This window comes from Hippocampus bargibanti, linkage group LG10 (genome assembly GCF_051943395.1).
Source record: "Hippocampus bargibanti isolate YZ-2025 linkage group LG10, ASM5194339v1, whole genome shotgun sequence".
NCBI lineage: Eukaryota > Metazoa > Chordata > Actinopteri > Syngnathiformes > Syngnathidae > Hippocampus > Hippocampus bargibanti.
The window spans coordinates 17,752,757-17,773,324 of NC_142743.1; the positions used below are offsets into that span (position 1 = coordinate 17,752,757).

At 42.2% G+C, this 20,568-nt stretch overlaps 1 protein-coding gene across 11 annotated transcripts in view; it reads left to right on the plus strand.

The window, feature by feature from the left end:
• The window catches only part of nfixa (nuclear factor I/Xa), a 162,655-nt gene that overhangs the window by 140,325 nt on the left and 1,762 nt on the right, over positions 1-20,568 (plus strand). For 6 of the 11 annotated variants that reach the window (XM_089006025.1, XM_089006028.1, XM_089006026.1 and 3 more), the window contains 4 exons: positions 4,352-4,477; positions 9,597-9,766; positions 13,330-13,477; positions 15,568-15,656. In XM_089006025.1, coding sequence (XP_088862151.1) covers positions 4,352-4,477; positions 9,597-9,766; positions 13,330-13,477; positions 15,568-15,656 — 533 coding nt within the window. The remainder of the gene's footprint in view (positions 1-4,351; positions 4,478-9,596; positions 9,767-13,329; positions 13,478-15,567; positions 15,657-20,568) is intronic. The other 5 variants (XM_089006031.1, XM_089006034.1, XM_089006033.1 and 2 more) reach the window with 3 other exon arrangements.

Here is a 20,568-nt window from a genome sequence, read left to right on the forward strand (position 1 = left end):
CCGGTATATAAGGTACACCTAAAAGCCTTGATTTTCTTCAAAAGATGACCCTGCGCCTTATACGCAGGTGCACCTTATATGTGAAGAAATATTGTCAGCTACCACCATCTCCATTTCCCCCTTTTAGAAGAACCGCAGTGTATAACCCCAGCCTCTAGTGTAGCGCCTTATAATGTAGTGTGCCTTATATTTGGAAAACTTTGATATATTTATATATTATATTTGGAAAACCTTTTTCATTCACCGTAGTGCACCTTACACTACGGTGTGCCTTTTATGTGGAAAAGGTTTGAAAATACACCATTCATTGGGTGTGCGCGTTATACGGAACCATATATATGGAACAAGTTTTGAAAATACACCATTCAGTGGGGTGTGCCTTATACTCCGGTGCGCCTTATATCAGAATCATCTTTATTGCCAAATATGTAGAACAAGGAATTGGTCTCCGGTAAAACACGCTGCACTAGTATCATAAAAAAATGGAGAAAAGTAGAGGCACTATACAGTTCTATTTGGGTTATATGGAAAAACTTTGAAAATACACCATTCATTGCGGGCGCACCTTATACTTTTATTGACAAAATATTCAAATTTAGGTTGATCGAGCCCCACTGATAAAACGCCCAGGCAAGTTTGCGGGGTGTGGTACACAAAGGAAAATCATTCTATAAAATCTGTAACTCTGGGACAGGGTGTATCCGTTTTTCGAAAGGATCCCACCTGCCAAATGCTTCCTCATTTGGGAATTCCTGTCCAGGTGGGGGTATGTAAACACATACACACACATGCCACGTGCACACATCGGAGATAGAAAAACAAAACCAGCGCTCGCAGACAGGTGTGCCTCGGTGTGATTCCACTTGCAGCGCTTTCCTTCCTCTCTGAATAAGCAATACAGCGCACGCATCCTGTCGCATTCAGATACACACCATAGATTTCCACGCACAGACACGCACTCGTACAGCTGAAGTATGGTCCCAGATGGTGAATGACTGTGTGGATAGCCTTGGGATCCATGAGGATGCTGGAGACATCTGCTCCACATGGGCCCAAGGAGGGAGGGGGTGGGGCCGAGGCAAAACAACCATGATTTCATATTAGCTCCAAATAATCGTTAAATAAATCAAACACCGGGTGGGCTTCCCCCCGCTGTTTCGGCGATAGTTCAGACCCATCGATGCGCGGCTGGAGTCCTGAAAGTTACAATTCCCAGGCTTCCCAATTGTCCTTTTTTTCCCTCCCTTAAAATGATGAGTACAAGAGTGTATCTGCGTGGTTCAGAACCGCATCTGGTGGCAGGCCTGTTAGTGCAGAGAGACAGAAGGGTCATCAGGGGAGCGCTTGATTGGTTGCCAGTGGAACGCCAAAGCTTGCCAGGAGAGAGAAAGAGTGCAGTTGTGGCACAAGCGCACATGTGAACCACATTGGCAGACGGCGTCATCTGTGAAGTGCCGCGACATTTTCTTTTACATCCTCTTGATGGTTGCTGTTTTAAAGGCCCAGATGTCTGTTGTCAGTGGATCTTCCTTCCAATTCTACATTTCTAGTCCTTAGCATCGTTCAACGTTAAGCGCATACAAGCTGATAGATATTCCGGCGAAACTCGTATTTTTTTTTCTTCATGACCACAATGTCAAAACAATCACTAGTCAAGTTGTTGTTTCTGGTCGTTAGCATCATTGACATTCCATGCTAATGTTCTCGCAAATCTTAGTCACTACATTAAATCACAACAGTAATCCCACACAGACTTGCGGTTCACTATTCATAAATTCACCTATTTCCTTTTTTTCCCACATGGGGTCTCTCTCTTAGCGATTTACTGAAATACTGTTAGATGGTGACGAGCAGCACTTTGGCAGCTCGTGCGGAATTCTTCCAAACAAATGCTTGCCGCTGTTTATTGCCACTCAAATTGAAGTTTACTGTCAAAACAAACGCAAAACAAAAAGAATGATGGTTTGTCTTGAAAACCATCACGTATTTTGTACCTTTGCCTTCCTTAAGCTTGTTTGACTTATGAAAAGTAGCATAAAGGCCGACCAAATGGCATCAGGGTCACAGTGTCATAACTCTTCAAGTATTGAATATTTGAGCTAAAACGGTGAAGCAACACAATTAAGTCATTCATTGCCATTCACGAATTTATTCGGAAATTGAAAATATGACATAGACAGCTGTTCCCGAATTTGATAAAGCACTGGCCAGACCTCTAGCAATGTTTTCCACAAGGGGGCATCATTTCCCTTTTTTCTATATTCACGCTTTGTTCCAGCTTCCGCTGTTTTTAAAGCGCTATATAAACCAATGCGTACGTATTGCATTGTATTTTGGACAGCCGCCCTCATTTCAAGCTCAGATAACTCCGGACCCATATAACTTGGGAATGAACTCAATTTGTTCAGATTTTCTTTTTTCTTGCTGGCGCTGGGTGGAGGGAGGTGCATTTCAAGCTTCAGTCAGACCTATGGCAATGTTTTTGCCTCCCACGAATGGGCCGCATTTATCTTTTGTACAGCCGCCCACACTTTCGATGCAGATAACTCTATAACTAAGTAAGGTCTAAATAACTCCAGACCCATATAATTTAGGAATTACCTTTTTTTCTGATGAAAGAAGAGAGTCTAGGGTTTCTTACGCTGCATTGAATGTTTATGTAGTCCTAAAACTCAATATTCTTTGGGTCCTGCAATTTTAGTGACAATGACAAAAACCCTGGCACTTGAGTGGACACATTTTTGCACGTCTGACAGTTAAAATGACAATATCATAATACACATGGCCACATATGTCAAGGAACCGAGGCTGACTTCGTGGTCTACTTGTTGGTTCTGGACGTCAGCTTCATTGACATTCGAGCTGAATGTACTACTTGCAAATCTCAGTCATTCCCAGGCTTTTTTTTCCCAGTTTACACTCGGGTGTCATAGAAATCACTACTGACTGTTGGTGTCAGTAGTGTCAGAAGCTGGATCTGAGGTTGTCTTCAAGCTTGGAATGTATCTGACAGCACAATACTCCCACATGCTCCCGCTACAGTTGGGGTGGGAAAGGGAGGGAGGCGGAAGCAAAAGAAATATATGTCTGTCGAAGACATAAATGCTTCACACATATTGACTCCCACCTGCTTCAGACTTAACTCTTTCACACCAGGAGGGAAGGTTTTTTTTTTTTTTTTTTTTTTTTGCACGCCTCCACGCTTACCATCCACTTTCACACGTCTCCAGCTGGAGGAGGAATCGTATTAAATGCCCTGTTTGATGCGGAGCAGCCATAAAAATAGACTACAAAACAGGAGCCTGAAAAAAAAGTTTTCAAGATGAAACATTATCATATCACTCAGTTGTCAGGAAGATTAGAAGAAACCTCACAAGACAAGAAATGTTTTTTTTTTCCCTCCTCGCTCTGTGTTGTATGCTTTTAACATGTGTGCGCGCCAGATAATAAGCATATGTAAACATCTTATGACATCCCGATTTCATACATGTCGTCAGAGCAACGCATGGAAAAACAAAACACTGCTGCATTTCTCACCGGTTCTGCTTTGCTCTCTTTCACTCGCTTTGCTCCCTCGCATATTTTCATGTCTCCCACGTGTTTGTCCACCCCCCTCCTCCACCTCCCGCCGTCTCCTCTGTCCGTCTGCTTGTCTTTCGCACTCAGCAGCTGCCGAGTCCATACTGTACAGTTTGTGCTATTTCTGAATGAAGCCCTCTTCTCGTGCAGCCAGCCTGTTGGCCTGGCAATGGCCAAAAACCGCAACTAGCTGACTGTGGCTGTAACGGTGGCCACGTTTTGGCGTTGGCAACCTACAAAGACAGAGAAAAGCCAAAGAAGAAGAACAGAGACAGAGAAAACATAACAGTGGCACAGTTAGAGATTATTATTGCTACAGATGTGCCTTGGCTCGCAAGCAAAGGCTAGTTTCATATTTGGCTTCAGTTATTTGGTTTTTTTTCCCCCTTATTTTTCCCCTTTTTGAAGACATGCTTGAAAAATACTGCCTGGCCCATTACTTGAAATTTGGGAGCCGGGAATCCTCTATCAAAATGAATTATTGCAGCGGCAAAAATCATAAAGAAGCATTTTTTTTCCATATATTTGTGAGTGAGGTAGCATCGGGTCTTATGACTGGATTTTTAAAATCAATGGGAGTGAATAACAAACATGCGGAAACCCCAAATCAAGCCCCCTTCTATAATAAAACATACATAATGTGCCATAGTTTAAGAAAAATAAAAAAGAACAAACTGTTGATTACAACCACTTCTCTTTCCCCCCCACTCTCCTCCCCACTTTTTTTTTGTTGATTCCATATTTTTTTATTTTGATTTATTTTTTTTACCAGGACTGTCCTCGCCTGGTTCACTTAAGAAGCCGGGGAAGTTTGATTTCAACGCCCTGTCTTCCCAGAGGTCCCCCCGCATGGCGTTCACACACCACCCGCTGCCCGTGCTGGCAGGAGTGAGACCAGGTGAGAGAGCCCTGCCACCAAGATGAGAACCCCCCGCCCCCCACCCCACCCCTCTTCCGCCACACCCCGCCCTCTCATCATATTCCAGTCTGAAAAAGAGAGAGAAAGAAAGGGAGGTTTTTACCCCAATCCTCAAGGAATTCCGCAAAAAAAAAAACATTCCAATACCGCAGTTGCAACTGCTGAGTTGTCACATGTTCATGTTCCTGCGACACCATCACGGCTGGCCTACGTTTTTTTTCTCTCTCTCTTTCAGTCTCTTTATCCATACATTTGTTTTTTTAACATCACCATTATGCTTGTTTGTTTTAATACTGTCATTGCATGGTACCATCACTTCACCCATGCCTTTGCCTCTGTGCTTATTAATCCAATTATTACGATTGAATATCATGTTTGGATTATGATTCGTATTTATTTTTTGGGTGGTCTATATGGCATATGAGTTTTTATATTCTCAAACAAGGAAAGTGATCTGTGCACAGTACTGGGTGTCATTCCTCAAATGACGTTACAATGCCTCTTGAAGATAACAAACATTCATTCATTCACAGTTCATGGAAGATGATGAATAGATTTCTAATAGGCGACTTTCCATTGATACTATAATGACGTGAAATGTTGAATAATTTTCTGGGATTGCCATCTTTATCCAGATTCTCACCTGGAAATGAGCAAATTGCAAATGTTTTTCATGCACATGGCGTGTGTTCTTACTAGGACTGAACAGTTAACTCATTCACTGCCTTTCACATATTTATTGAAAATATGAATTAGAGCACCATTCCCGAATTTCTTTGGGTTTTGTTTTTTCATGCCTTTATTGGGTGCCAATAAAGTGCTAGCCATGGCCTCTGGCTATGTTTTTTTATTTTCCACAAGGGGATAGCATTTGCCTTTTGTGCATGTTAGTGCTTTGTTCCAGCTTCAGCTCTTGTTAAAGCGCTATACAAACCAATATGTATTGCAGTGTATTTTGGACAGTGACCCTCACTTCAAGTTCACATAACTCCAGACCCATATAATTTAGGAATTGACTCTTTTTGAAAGAAGATAGGTTTTCTAACGCTGCATTGAATGTTTATGTAGTCCTAAAATTCAATACTCTGTGGGTCCCGGAATTTAAGTGAGAATGACAAAAACCCTGGCATTAGAGTGGACACACTTTTGCACGTCTGGCAGTGACTGAGTTAATCAAATTAAAATTGAATTCAATCAATTCAGGGCAGGGATGAAATGATTAAGTCATAAAGCCACACATTTTCTTGCATTTTACAATCTGATTCGCGATTTACTAATTTACGTTCACACCACACTGTTTGGATAGAAGTGTGCAAGGTAAAGTTGTTTAGTAAGCCAGCAATGGTAATCATAGTATAGTGTAAGCAATTTTTCTTTCTGATGAATTCATGGTTTATTTGCCTTTAACGTAAGTAATCCTATACTAAAAAAAACATTTCCAGATGTCCCATAAATTTGTAATTCACATTTACTCATGTAATTCACATTTACTCAATGGTCATGCTTGTTGAAAAACATATGGGGATTGGACCTTGGACAAATAATGATATTCAATTGCTGTAACAATATTGCGGAGTGAAAAAAATTGCAATACTATATATAGTTTTTTAATTGTTAAGCCGAGTTCCACTTTACTACAATGTTTTATAATGCGCAAACAACTTTTGGTACGAGGTAATTAAAAAAAAAACAATACTCTTTTGCACAGAACTTTAAAGAAAATATATTTTGAGACAAAAAAATACTCAAATGTGAATCAAAACGAGTTCTCTTTTTTTCCACTCAGCTTTGTCCTTGTTTTGCGTTTTAATGAGAGCATATTTTCACAGAACGACACAGATTCCTTTCGTGTGTTTCCAGTGACGTCGTTTGATTGAGGCACAAAGGGCAAATTGTCCTCAGAGCATTTTGCTCCAATAGCTTATCCTACAAGGTTTCTCCATCTCCGCTCTGAGAATTCCCAACGTCCCTCCAATGTGAACTCTGCCAACAAGTCCCTGATGGCTAGCGGGCTCACTTTTCAAAGGCATAAATACATCCTCCGCTCTCATTCCATTTGACTCTCAAAGGGGAACGACTTGGTCTGCGGCCAAACCGCACCTACTATGTAAAGGTCATTTGCACTCAATGCCCCCGTGTTGAAGCGTATTGAATTTTACTTTCAGCTCTCCCAAAGGTATATTTAGATTGTATACTCAAGGACGTGCCTTTAAACCACCATGTATGTTTTGCTCAAGAGTCCAAGAAATTAAACGGTGCATTTTAATTGAGTTCCAAATGAGTTACAGCAACTGTGTATCTGGACTCGTGTATCTGGACTCTTAGCTGAGAAATTTTGGCGTAATATAGAGGCTGTAATGAGGCAGTGTTTTGAGTTTCTGTGGGTTTGCAGACACACACACACTCACACACAGACCCACACGCGTGTGCATGTGTAAATTTACACTCTTGTCTGCGCCTACAATGGCTGCAGTCCAAATGGAATGTCCCTTAGAGGCCGAGCTTCTATAAAGTGCCTGGAGGAAGACAGAAGAGTCGAGTGAAAAGAAAGATGTGAATACACAGAGAGATGCTTCTCGTAACCAAGGCCCACCTTGGACGCGTCGAAACGGTTCGCTCCTCTTGTGTAGGTCTAGTGTGAGAGCGTTCACAGCTAAGTGCCGGATTGTTTATATCCCGTTGTTGGCGCTGGACGCTCATGGAGTGATGCCAAGCAGACTGCTGTCTGATTACGCTCGTCTGGAGAGACAGCCATTTTGGCTGCGATTACGCTCACGCAACTGATGCGTGGACGTTGAGAACCCCAAAATGTAAGTCATGTCCTAAACTCAAGAAGAGCGAAATCAGAGATGGGCAAAGTACAACAGTGTACCCGTCCCTCTGTGTTGACAGTAAACAATCCCATTTTTTTTCCAAACTGACCAATTTGTCTGTTTCTAATCATGGCCAAAGACATTATCAAATGAGCAAAATTTCTGTCAGCATAAAAAGCAAGATTGATATAATTAAAAACGAGGCTATGCTGTTTTCGTCGTAAATCAAATTAGTATGAATCCATCTAGTGGTCAAATGTTTCATTACAGAATCCAAATATTAACTGTACTAAAAAAAATGTGACATAGCAAGACATTGTGTGCCGATTTTACTCTATAATTGATCAATCATTCGAGTTTGACTTAGCTTGGCTCAATTTATGACTTTTTTAAGTTTCGTCTTCATTCATGGAGGTCATAAATGGCAATCACCCTCTTTTGGATTGGATTGGATTATCCTTTATTAGTTTTGCAGTGGAGAACAATTTCACAAATGCTAAGTGATGAAAGTAAGACGAAAGGAAAGGAAAGGAAGAAGTCGACAAAATCAAAATAGAAGACCTGAATTTGTTTGGGTTTTGTTTTTCTTGTTTGGGTGCCGATAAAGCGCTAGCTATGGCCTCTGGCAATGTTTTTTTCCCTTCCACAAGGGGACACCATTTCCTTTTTTCCCATGTTCGCCCTTTGTTCTGGCTTCAGCTGTTGTTCAAGCGCTATGTAAACCAATAATCTATGTATTCCATTGTATTTTGGACAGATGCCCTTGTTTCAAGCTCATATAACTCCAGACCCATATAATTTAGGAATTAACTTTTTTTTCCAATGAAATAGGAGAGACTACGGCTTCTTATGCTGCATTGATTCTTTACATATTCCTAAAAGTCAATAATCTGTGGGTCTTGGAATTCGAGTGACAATGACAAAAACCCTGGCAGTGGAGTGGACACATTTTTGCACATGCCTGGAAGTGAATGAGTTAAAGTCAAAACAACAAAGAAAACTAAATAACAAATAATGTAACACAACACAAAAGACACAGTCTTCAATCTTAAGCACTTTCTGCACGCATGAAGCAGTTCTAAATGAAACAAGAGAGGATCAAAGCGTCCCTTTCACCAGTGGATCAAGGACGTCATGGTGGAATGTGCATGTCTGCTATAAGCAGTTTTGAAAGCAAACAAGCTGTAGCATCCATTGACGAAAATATATTGTGTCACATCTCCTGTCCCACGTAAATCCGCTTCAATTCCAAGCCGCGATAGTTCCACATCTGCATAGGCGCTCTACGCTGATGCTCCTTTCTTCTTGACAAATCAAGGAACAGAAACAACAAATCTCCATATGGGTAAAAATGAAAATATAGACTCAATTAAATTTCAAGTCCCTGAAAAATCGAGTAAACTAAAAGGTACAATCACAGCGTGTTTTGTTTCTTCCCACCACTGGGAAAAGCCAACAAAGGAAGAAAGTTTGAATGACTTGTACTGTCGCCCTTTGTCAGTTGCGACACACAAGAGACAGTAGGTGACAGACACAATCACAGATGCTTGTTCGCCAAGCTCCCCTCACCTAGCAGCTTGTCGCTCTTGTTTGCCGTGCCAAATTGCAAACGCCATAGAACCGCAGCCGACCAGACAGACAGTGGAGGCTAGTTTGTGTCTTTGTATGTGTGAGTGTACGTGCGTGGCTGGCTGGCTGACTATCTGGTTGACGAATGTTTCCCCGAGGTGTTTTCTGGCCATTTGAGAACAGAGGAGAGATCCTCCCGACAAGCACCAAGCTACGACGGAGAAACACACAGCGCGGATAATGCCGCTGATTGATTACACCTGACTGACAACCAATCAAAAGCGAAAAAAAATAAATCACAGCTTGTGTTTGTTCACAGCCCTTTGCTACCACTGCGGTTGCGCCAGGCGGCAGAAGGTGCAAAAATATACAACCGTACGGCGATTTGAGGAAAGTGTGTTTGCTTAGTTGGCTGATGTATCAAGTGAATGGGGGCCAGATGTTGCACAATAGCCCACCACTGTAGAACGTCACAGCTATTTTCCATGTCAGGACAATTAAAGGCCTGAATTGCAAAATTATATATAATGGTCGCTGCTTTGTTCAACCATATGTCTTATTATAAGTCAGTGTGGAATACTATCCCGTATGCCCCATGCCATGTACTGTATGTTTATTATCTTTGCTGAAACAATAGAATCTCTCGTTGTACTTGGAGCCAACTTTTGCTGATATTTTCCATCCTGTTCCTGTCCGTTCCCTGGTCGTCTCCGCAGGGAGCCCCCGTGCCTCAGCCTCAGCCCTGCACTTCCCCTCTTCCTCGATCATCCAGCAGTCCAGCCCTTATTTCACCCACCCCACCATACGCTACCACCACCACCAGGACCCGCTTAAGGAGTTTGTGCAGTTTGTGTGCACCGACGGCACAGGACAGCCGAGCGCACAGGTAAGTGACGGACGGAATGGGATGGCAAAAATGAAGGGTTATTGGAGAGGCGGGGGGTCAAGCACTGAGGGAAAAACTATGGAGAAGATGAAGGGTGTTCAATCTTGGATTGGATTGGATTAGATTGGCCTTTATTAGTCTCGCAGTGGAGAAATTTACATTTCACAGCAGCAAAGTGATGAAAGGAATGAAAGTAGAAAAACAAAATACATGAGCTGCTGGAAAGGCAGCCACTCTCACGGCGCCATCAAAAGAACATTAAAAAAAACACAAATATGACAACACAAACGTAGATCGGAGTTGACCGTTCACGTCCTCACTCGTTTATGACAAAATGGAGTATAGTACAAAATTACCGTAGGATTTTTTTTCTTATTTTTTGTAATCATTCCAAGATTATGTGACAAGCATTTCGGAGCAGATGTAAAAATAGCTGTCAAAGTAGATGTGTTTTTTTAAGCAACCGTGTTAAACTTTCCAGGAAAGGAGGACATACACATAAAAAAGGAGGAGGGAGGCAACCGCCACTGTGGCACAACCTCTCTAGGCAGGAATGTTCTGCTTAACTCATTCACTGCCAGACATGTGCAAAAATGTGTCCACTAGAGTGCCAGGGTTTTTGTCATTGGCACTTGAATTCCAGGACCCACAGACATTGAGTTTTAGGAGTACATAAACGTTCAATACAGCGTTCGAAACCTTAGACCAGGGGTGTCAAAGTATTTTTTTGCTGCGGGCCACATTGTAGTTATGCCTTCCTCTCGAGGGCCATTATGAATTTAGGGAATCCATTAGAATGTTTAATCCCCTCCACATATTACATTTACAGCGCACAACGAATTAATAAATAACAAGTTTTTAAATCTGAAGTCAAGAATAATGACTGTTATTATGGTTTACATCTAAAAATATGAAATTTTGGTTAGGATTTTAGCAAGCATCATGGAATTTCACAAGTTTGATTTACTTTCGAGGGCCGAAAAAAATGATGTGGCGGGCCGGATTTGGCCCCCGGTCCTTGACTTTGACACCTGTGCCTTAGACTCTCTACTTTCATCAGGATAAAATCAGTTAATTCCGAAATTACATGGGTCTGGAGTTATATGCTTGAAATGAGGGTGGATGTCCAAAATACAATGGAATACGTACATATTGGTTTATATAGCGCTTTAACAAAAGTTTAAGCTGGAACAAAGTACGAACATGGTAAAAAGATTTTATCAGCACTCAAGCATGAAAAAATAAAACCAGTACAAGTTTGGGAATGGCAATGAATGAGTTAATATAAAACTGGCATGAAAACAAGGAATAATTCACTCATCCCATTAAAAAATATTTCAGAATGAGCGGCCCGATTTTTTTTTTTTTTTTTTTTTTTTTTTTTTTTCTCCTGGATTTCTTGACATTACCAACTTCTCCATCCTTCCCGCAAATTATTGTATACTGCCAATCCTGCCACCCAAAAATACACACACACAAAACTCCAGCTGGATCAACATACGTCTGACAAGATTTTGCAAGGGCGAACTAAAAGAGTGAGAAAGGCCTCCTTTTGATTTCAGCAACAGCCGTGTCCTGAAAACCGGATACCAAAGCTGGTGTTGTGGTCAGAGCCGCTGTGACGCCACTGTGTCATGGGAGGATGAAGTAAATGTAGCTCATGCTAGAGAAAAAGATCAGGCTGAGTTAGCAGCAAACCCACAGAGGGTCAAATTTAACTTTGTTTAGAAGCGCTCCATAAACGGCCATGGAAACACTTGGAAAATTACAGTTGCATTCCAGCTACATGAGGCAGCTGGGCCCTGAACAATGAGATTAAAACTCTTCCGGGGAATCATTATTATTATTATTGTTATTGATTTTTTTTCAACAAAACATGCTGCAGAATGAAGTGCAAAAGCAGTCTTCTTTTATGTAGCCTCCTTCCATGCTATCAATTATTGGGTTTTACACATAACAAGTGAATACTTTCCGTCTCTAAAATTTTCATCATAAATATTCACAATCTGTTCAACAGAAAGGAACTGAAGAAAGATTTATGCGAATTGATATAAATATTTAATGCGAGCTGACGTGCACTGCGAAGAACTATTTTTCAAACGTAATCTTTATCAACTAAGTAATGTACTCTTTTTATATAAATAATATATATATGTATATATGGACAGATGTGTATGTATATATATATACATATATATATATATATCAAGTTTTGCAACGTACCAGTATGTACGTCAATCACAGAGTGACCATTTATCTTTCAAAAGCAGTGGTTGATCATCTTGGACAAACTTTTAACCCAGGGTATGTGTTTCTCTGTGTGTGTGTCTCTCTTATCTTCGTCATCGCTCCTCTGTGAACACTTTGCATGAGGAAAGATGGTAGGAGAAGAAATGATGCACAAAAAGTGGACCGCAATTGGTTTAGTATGTTTTCTTGTCATGTTAAGACATGTTATGACTCATGGATCTCCCTTTGGTTTGCTAATACTTCTCTTATACGGTGGACATTAAAAGATGTTGTTCGGAATGTACACCACTACTGTAAACTTGGCCTTCATGCTTTTCGACTTGTTTACTTGGCACCATAGGCCGCCTCTGTGGTACCCAACAGGCCCACACACTTCCACAACCTCTGCATATTTTGACAACACTAACTGATAAAACTGTGCTATTGCACTACGGCAACACCTCGTCTATTTCCTCTCTTGTGAAAAGATGTTCTTTTCTTATGTGTTCCATTCTTTTTTGGCCAGATTGTTTGATCATTTAATTGTGAGGGTGTGTGCATGTGCGTGTGTGTGTGTGTGTGTGTGTGTGTTTGTTGTATGACCAGTCTTGTGAGGACCACTGACATTTTATACCATACGTAGTGAGGACATTTTTGACAAGTGAGGACCTTTTCGCCGGTCCTCACAAGTTTTTCATTCCAAAGGCTTCGAGAGGGTCTATATATGATGCATCAAGTTTCAGAAAGGTCCTCACAAATTCACCCAAAAATTATTTTTGGTGTGTATTTCCATTTCACTTGGATACACACACTTTTTACTCACTGTGTGTGTTTCTGTGTATGTGCGTGGTTAATGAGAGGAAAAAGTTCATACCACAAAAAGTAAAACGATATTTTAACCAAATTCACTGCAGGGGGGAGGACTTTGAATGTACCCATTCAGAAACCTCACACCTGCTGTTATTTCAGTTGCAAGTCCACTTTTTATTTATTTCTTTTGAAAGAAGTTGAAGTGGGAAATGGGGTGACATTTAGTGTTCAAATGTAACACTAGTTCTTCTCTAAACTTATCAGCAACGGTGGTTCTCACTCCTTATCTGGAGTTATCCAGACCTCACAAAACCATTGAAACAGGAATGTGTGTGTATGTGTGTGTGTCTCCCCGTGGCTCTTCGAGCGTGTAAGGTGTGTACTTGTGTGTGCGCTGTAGCCACCTCTGGGTCAGCGGGTCCGTGTCAGTTGTCACATTGGTGTCGTGTGCCTGGCTCCCCTGTGTGATGTCGGTGGGGGTTCCGTCCCGTCCTGCTCACCTTGTCTATATGGTCCGTCTGCAGCCTAATGGAGGTGGCCAGAGCAAAATGCCGGGCTCCTTCCTGCTGCCCCCGCCACCCCCGGTGGCACGCCCCGTGCCCCTTCCCATGCCCGACTCTAAAACCATCAGCACGCCCACCGACGGTGGACTCAGCTCACCCGCATCTCCGTGTAAGTCACTCCCACTCCCCTCCACAAATCCCCTCACCCCCTTGTGGCCCCAGTCTCCCTGCAGAGTTATCGTAGACGGCAGTGGAAACCAAATTGTCAGTTTCTTTTAAAAAGCATTGTTAAGTTCGCCTTATTTACCCCGATTGGCACGTTGGGGTCCCAAGATTTTTGGATTTGCACATATAGAATATAGAATACATATAGAAATACCGCAGGACTATTCAGGATGACTACTATGGCTACCGCTGTAGTTATCCCTTGTCTTGCTTGAGCTGCTTCCCGCGCGATGGTGAACTGCTCCAACTCTCAGCAGCCCCTGGAGTTTACACCATTTGAAAGAACCACAGTAGAAGGTCCAAAATGATTAGTCGCCACGCCTTTGCCATATCAAGAGGTCCTCTTTCCATCACTTCTCTATCCCTTCCTTTTCTCTCACTGGCTCTGAGCTTCGGCTTCTCTTTTTCTCTGCTCGTGTCTTTGCGTACGTTCCCTTCCCCCTCTCGTATATAAGCTTCTCTCGCTTTTTAGTGTAGATTTGTCATGCTAGCGCCACAAGAGGCAGCTCCTCTTTTTGTTGGCTTCGTTGGGTTATGTAGTTTGTGGGGAAAAGGGTGTGGAGTCAAAGGGATGGGGGGGGGGGGCAGATCACGCCGCTTCTGTAGCCAAAAAAATAATAATTTGGATCGACACAAGCCCTGCATGTGTGCCTCACAGAGGCAATCCGCCCCTTTCTCTCTTTTTTTTGCTTTCTTTGCTTTATTTGATATATTCTCAGTTCTTTTCCCCCCTTTGTTTCTCTTTTCTTCCCTTTGTAGGGGAACAAAATTAGGGCAGTTGGCGTGGACTCCAAAACAACAACATAAAAAGAGAACTAAAGACCATCGTGCCCCAATTTAGCGCACCCAATCCCCTTGTCACTTTCACACAGATCTCACAGTAATCAAGAACAACAACAAACAACATGGAAATCATGGAAATGTATTTGGAGCAACCCTAAACACAAATGATGAGGCTTAGTCGTACACTGGGGGGAGCAAGGGGAGAGGAGTTTTGAAGTGTTACTTGCTTGGTTACACCCACACAGATGCGGTGAAAGAGTCGGGCCATGGGAAAGGCACTCCAGGAGGGGGCGCCGGACGGAGCAAGCAGGGCATCTTCTCATTCTTTTTGTTTTGACTTTCTCTCCTTCTGTCCTGTCATCCTCTCCCACTCCCCCACCCCATACACCCGCCCCTCTCTCTTTCTCCAACTGACACGTCACTTGATTATTTATTTATATGAATATATAAATAAATATCACCCCTTTACACCCTTTTGTTTCTCACTCGGGTGGCTGTTGTCACATTTGGGTTTTCCTTCCACCTCTAATTCCCCAACATGTTGTAAACGGTGGTTATGAACATGCGCCCATCCATTTTTATTTTATTTTTATTTTTTATTAAGCGGCGGCGCACTCACTGTCTGTCATGCGCTGTCCGTGTTAACCCACCACCCAGCCATCCGTAGCCCCACCCCACCACTTTCCTTAAGTCAGTTCCACTTGGCCATGCTGGAGTCCAGTGAATACAACTGCCCTAAGTTTGATCCTGTGACATCAGCACCCGGTGTCACACGCTCCTCTTGGACCAGCTAAATGTAAACGGCGCATCGGTTGCCACCGGTGATGAATCCGGTTCTTCTGCCGGTCGCCCTATTATTATGTCGACAGTGGGTCCTCAGTGGTTTTTGTATGATTACGGGCCCAGGGGCTGCTGAGGATCATTAGTGACTTGTTTGAAATCGCTCCCTCATGTTAGCGCTCTTCATTACAGACTTGACATCCCCCTACGTAACCACAGATTACATGACTAAGTGAAGGGAAATAACAATTAAGTCGCCCGCAACACGAACAAATCACCCATTTGACTAAGAGAGCATCACTCTCCCTTGCTGTCTTTTCCCAATAGTTCCTTTGACAGTGATCCATTGCCATATAGTGAACTGACCAAATTTTTCAAATCATGATGGTGAGAACATCAAACTCGAGCTTGAGCTCGGTGTGTATATGTTTGTGTCAAAGCATGCACACACTTGTCTCTCTCTGTTTGTAGCATACTCCACGCCAGGCTCCACAGCTCCCAACCGGTTTGTCGGCATCGGAACACGGGACAACTTTCTGAATATCCCCCAGCAGACTCAGGTACCCTGCCAGCCTCCCTCATTCAACTAACACCCACCCGTCCACCTCTGTCGCCCGTGTCTCCTCATCACTCTCTTCCAAGCATGCACACTGTCGCACTTGTGTGTCAACAACCGGCCTTGGCTTTCATAGGGCAGAGCAAGCCATTCATAGCGATGAGGATATCATTAGTTGTGACCCAGTTCGAGAGAATGCATTCAGAGGCTATCGTGATGGCACAGACTACCACTGTCATTCATGTAAAACGACACAATGCAATGTAGTAAATAAAAATATCTTTATTTTAAAAGAATTTAAGTTAGAAAAAGATGTCACTCATCAATGCTAAAATCATAATCTCAGTCAATATCTGTGCAATAAACACAAGTGTAAAAGAGTCAAACCAAAGTGAGCAATTGTGACAGTAACTGAGTGTTTTGAAAACCCAGCACAACGAAAGTAAAAGTTCCTTTTTGGGGCGTTAATCTAGCCACCTAAAATTCCGACAAAATGCTAACATTTAGCCACCTAAAATTCTGACAGGCTATTAATGCTAACATTTAGCCACCTACAATTCCAACAGGCTAATAATGCTAACATTTAGCAACCTAAAATTCCAACAGGCTAATTAATTGTAACATATAGTCACTACAATTCCAACAGGCAAATAATGCTAATATTTATCCACCTAAAAGTCCAACAGGCTAATAATGCTAACATGTAACCACTTAAAATTCCGACAGGCTAATAATGCTAACATGTAGCCACCTACAATTCCGACAGACTCATCATGCTGCCATGTATCAACCGAGAATGTTGACGAAAGAAGTTAGAAAATATAATTCAGCCAGAAGGTCTTCCACAGGCTGCATCATCCTTTTGACAAATTCACACTTCAACACTACAGTTTCAGATTTGTTTAGATATTCACTCACTACGGAAAGTCTCAGCTAAAAATTGAAGGGGCCGCGCCATATGGACTTTGAGAGACACGGCTGCTAATGCTAACTGTTCAGTTCAATTACTACTAAGTGCTTTACGTTCAGTGAGTTACTTTTTGAGCTTTTTGTCAGCTTTCAAAACAAATCAGACACACGAGGTATTGAAACACTAATGCTGGAAAATCAACGTGAGCGTCACAGGCGCATGAAGATAGGCAAAGTCTTTAATAACCAGAGTGGTACATTGTACATTTATATGCTGTCCAACCTTAAAATCAGCCCCAATTTTAATGAGGGAATGAACCGATTTGTCATAATTTTTGAGACCAGCAACAGTATTTTTAAGGGTGGATAGTCCTGTTTCTGTTTGCCAATAAGGTATATATATAAATATGTACCAATGAACAGAACATATATATCTAGTGGTACCTTGATTTATGAGTGTAATTTGTTCAGTGCTCAAAACCCAGAGCAGACCAAAAATGAATTGAAATGCGAAGTATCTATTCTTTCTCATCAAAAAACACACCCCAAAATTTAGAATAATTTACTCTATAGTATTTTATGTTTAAAAAAACGTTTGTGATGAGATCATAGGATATAAATAATTTAAAATTTAATCCATCATAATTTCTTGTTTCAATCCAATTAATATTGTTTTTTTATAGTTGCACATCTTGGCCACGAAGTGGCAGTGTAATGCTGCCCACGCAATATCGAAAGAAGAATAAAATTAGGGTTGTTTTTTTGTCACAATTTTCAGATTGATTCTGTGAAATTGGATAATAATCCTGTGGCACACCTGATGACCACGGGTGCTATGGGATAACTTCTCGGGGCTCAGTCCCTAAATCGGGATACAGCTAAACCACACCTACGGCCCACTCCCTGTCAACACGATCCGCTGTTGTGGCACTTGGAGTCATTTACCTCGAAGACCACAGCTGCAGGATCGCTGTTTTGAATTGGGTCGAATTGTGTGTGATCTGTTCAAAGATCTGAATGTTCTCATTTTTACTGGCCTCTCATTGACACCTACTTTGATGTTTGTGCATTCACAGCACATTTGTCGACCAGAATGATTAGCTCAGACACGGCGCTTGTTTGAATTGACATCATAGCTTTCCACATCCAAAGACATGGCTGTGAAATGCCCGCAGGGGTGTATTATAATAGGCTTGATATTGCTCATCGCCCACCTACATTGATCCGCGTCCTGTACGTATGAAGGCCTTAAGTTTCAGTACCGGTTTACAGTTTCTGTTCCTACGGTAGCTTCCCTGCCATGAATGTAAATATTGCCAGTTAGTTAGAGCTGGACCAGTGTTGATTTATCTCCACAAGGCCCCACAGTGTGTATTAGAGCAGCGTGTGAGGCCACGAGTGCACTACATTGTGGTTTTTGCCTTGGCTGCGCTACGCCGCTGGGCTGCAGTGTCTTGGGCCTCCTCCATCATCAACACAACTTTTCTCATTAGGGGCTAACCGCACCTGCCTGCAGCCAAATCGACTCTGCCGCCCTCCATACGCACACATGGAAGCAATCTGCAACTAGCCCGATGCACCCCCGCCCCCTGCTCCCCAACACTGCTCGGTTGCTGCGGCACACCCCCTCCCTTCCCTCGCTTTCCCCCTCCTGGTGCTCCCTCCTGTGTTTTCAGGCTCCCCACCTGCACCACTCTTCCACAGATGCGGCCCTGGCACAGAGGGGGCATTCAAACCGTTTCCAAATGTGCTTGAGCATGTATCGAACACACGCATGAACACGTAACCGCCGTGCCAAAAACTCCTGCCCCTCGTTTCTCGCCCCCACGTGACAACAGTTTACATCTGTTCATGAGATCTTATTATCCTCTACAATCGATTAACCAACGTTTCGAAGAAAAAAAAACATCTTGATTTGTGTATGAACTGCTGCCTAGTGGTCAAAAAATATATCTTTGTGGCCTACACTATTGCATTTGAGCAGACAGATTAAGTCATTCACTGCCATTCACAAATTTATTCGGGAGTTGAAAATATGACATAAAGTGCCATTCCCGAATTAGTTTGGGTTTTGTTTTTTCTTGCGTGGATGCCAATAAAGCGCCGGCCAGACTTCTGCCAATGTTTTTCCCTTCCACAAAGGGGCAGCATTTCTCTTTTTCCCATGTTAGTGCTTTGTTCCAGTTTAAGCTGTTGTTAAAGCGCTATATAAACCAATATGTATGTATTGCATTCTATTTTGGACGGCCTCCCTCATTTCATGCTCATATAACTCCAGACCCATATAATTTAGGAAATAACTTTTTTTTTTCTGATGAAAGAAAAAAGTATAAGGTTTCTTCAGCTGCATTAAATGTTAATGTAGTCCTAAAACTCAATATGTGCATTCTTGAATTCGAGTGACAATGACAAAACCCCTGGCACTTGAGTGGACACATTTTTGCACATCATCTGGCAGTGAATGAGTTAAAAATGGGCAATTAGTCATTTCATTTCAAATTATTCAACAAATGATGTGACAAAATTAATACATTTGAACTCACAGATAAAGAATACATATATTTAAATGTACCAATTTTGGTATGAAACAGCTAGATTAATTCATAATTCACATTACTCTTACATGGCTATTCAGTAATAACGTAAATGCAGTCCATTGTACATCGAGTACATTTCACCTGAGCCCAATTGTTATTATCAACTGTTGTTGATCTTCATAGTCCTAAAAAAGACATGATGAAACTAAAATAGTTTCATAAGGTCTTTCGGTCGTATTTCCGTGACTTCTCCAGTCTCTCTGGATCTCTGTTACAATCTTCCTTGATGGTCAGGGTACAGGGAATTGGACTGTACGGGACATCTTAACACTTATTGTGAATTTTGCCTTTCAGGTCCCTGTTAGAGAGACATTGAATGGTTGAACATGTGCATTCATAAGATTAGAGGTCAGGTAAAATTCAACTGTAAAGTTTATAATGCATTTTAAGCTCGTCGTGTAATTTTACCGCAGTTTTATTATCTGTCACTCGGCTCGTACAGTGAGGCCCGAGTCTGAGAGAGAAAAAAAGCGGTCTGAGTCGCTCTCTGGTGGCAAGGTGTGAGCGGTGCACGCAGATGAATGTAAAGAGGAAAGGAGTGAGGCAAAAAAAAAAACACAGAGCACAAGGCAGAGGGAAAAAAAGAGCAAGGGAGTTAGTTGAAGCTCACTGCACTCCACAGTCACGTCCTGGCTGTCTGGTTGCCAGCAGCAACCAGACATGATGTCATAGGCTGTTGGACTTGGACAGCGAGGGGGGCGGGGGGTCACTTTCTTCTGCCAAGGATTACATGGGAGGGTGGGAGGTGATTACATGGAGAGGAAGAAAGTAGGGGGTTAATGGAAGTGAAAGCCAGGAGGATGTATTGACTACAAACGCTAAAGAGTCACGGCTAGGAAAGAAGGGGTGGGATTGGTGAAACTTTGGAGAGAGGTTTGAACACACAAATGAGACAACACGGTGGCCTGATTTGCCGCACTTCCCGGGTCGAGGGACGTGGAATGCAAACACAAGCGAAAACTCCTCTTAGAGAGAACATTTTGCGCTCTGGCTCAAGTGCTGTTTAATAATACCACATTTTTTTGAATCGCAAACATGGATCCACGTTTCAATACAAGAATAGTTGTCCCGCACTGTGTAGTTGTCGACCAACACAAGTGTTTTCAATCAGAGAATAGCTTGAGTCAGCTCTCTTTAAAACAGCGAGTGGCAAAATTGACCTTATTACTTTTTTCCACTCTATGTAATATAGCAGAGCTTTGCAAAAAAAATGGCATTGGAAAGTGCTGCCTAACGGTCAAAAAATGTATCTTAGAGCATTTGAGCCTTTTATCGAGCATCTTCATCTGTATTAAGTACATAGAGTTACTTGTTCTGTAGCCACAAGGCGACACAAGCCAGTGTCTTATTGTGCCGGTCCCAAGCCCGGATAAATGCAGAGGGTTGTGTCAGGAAGGGCATTCGACGTAA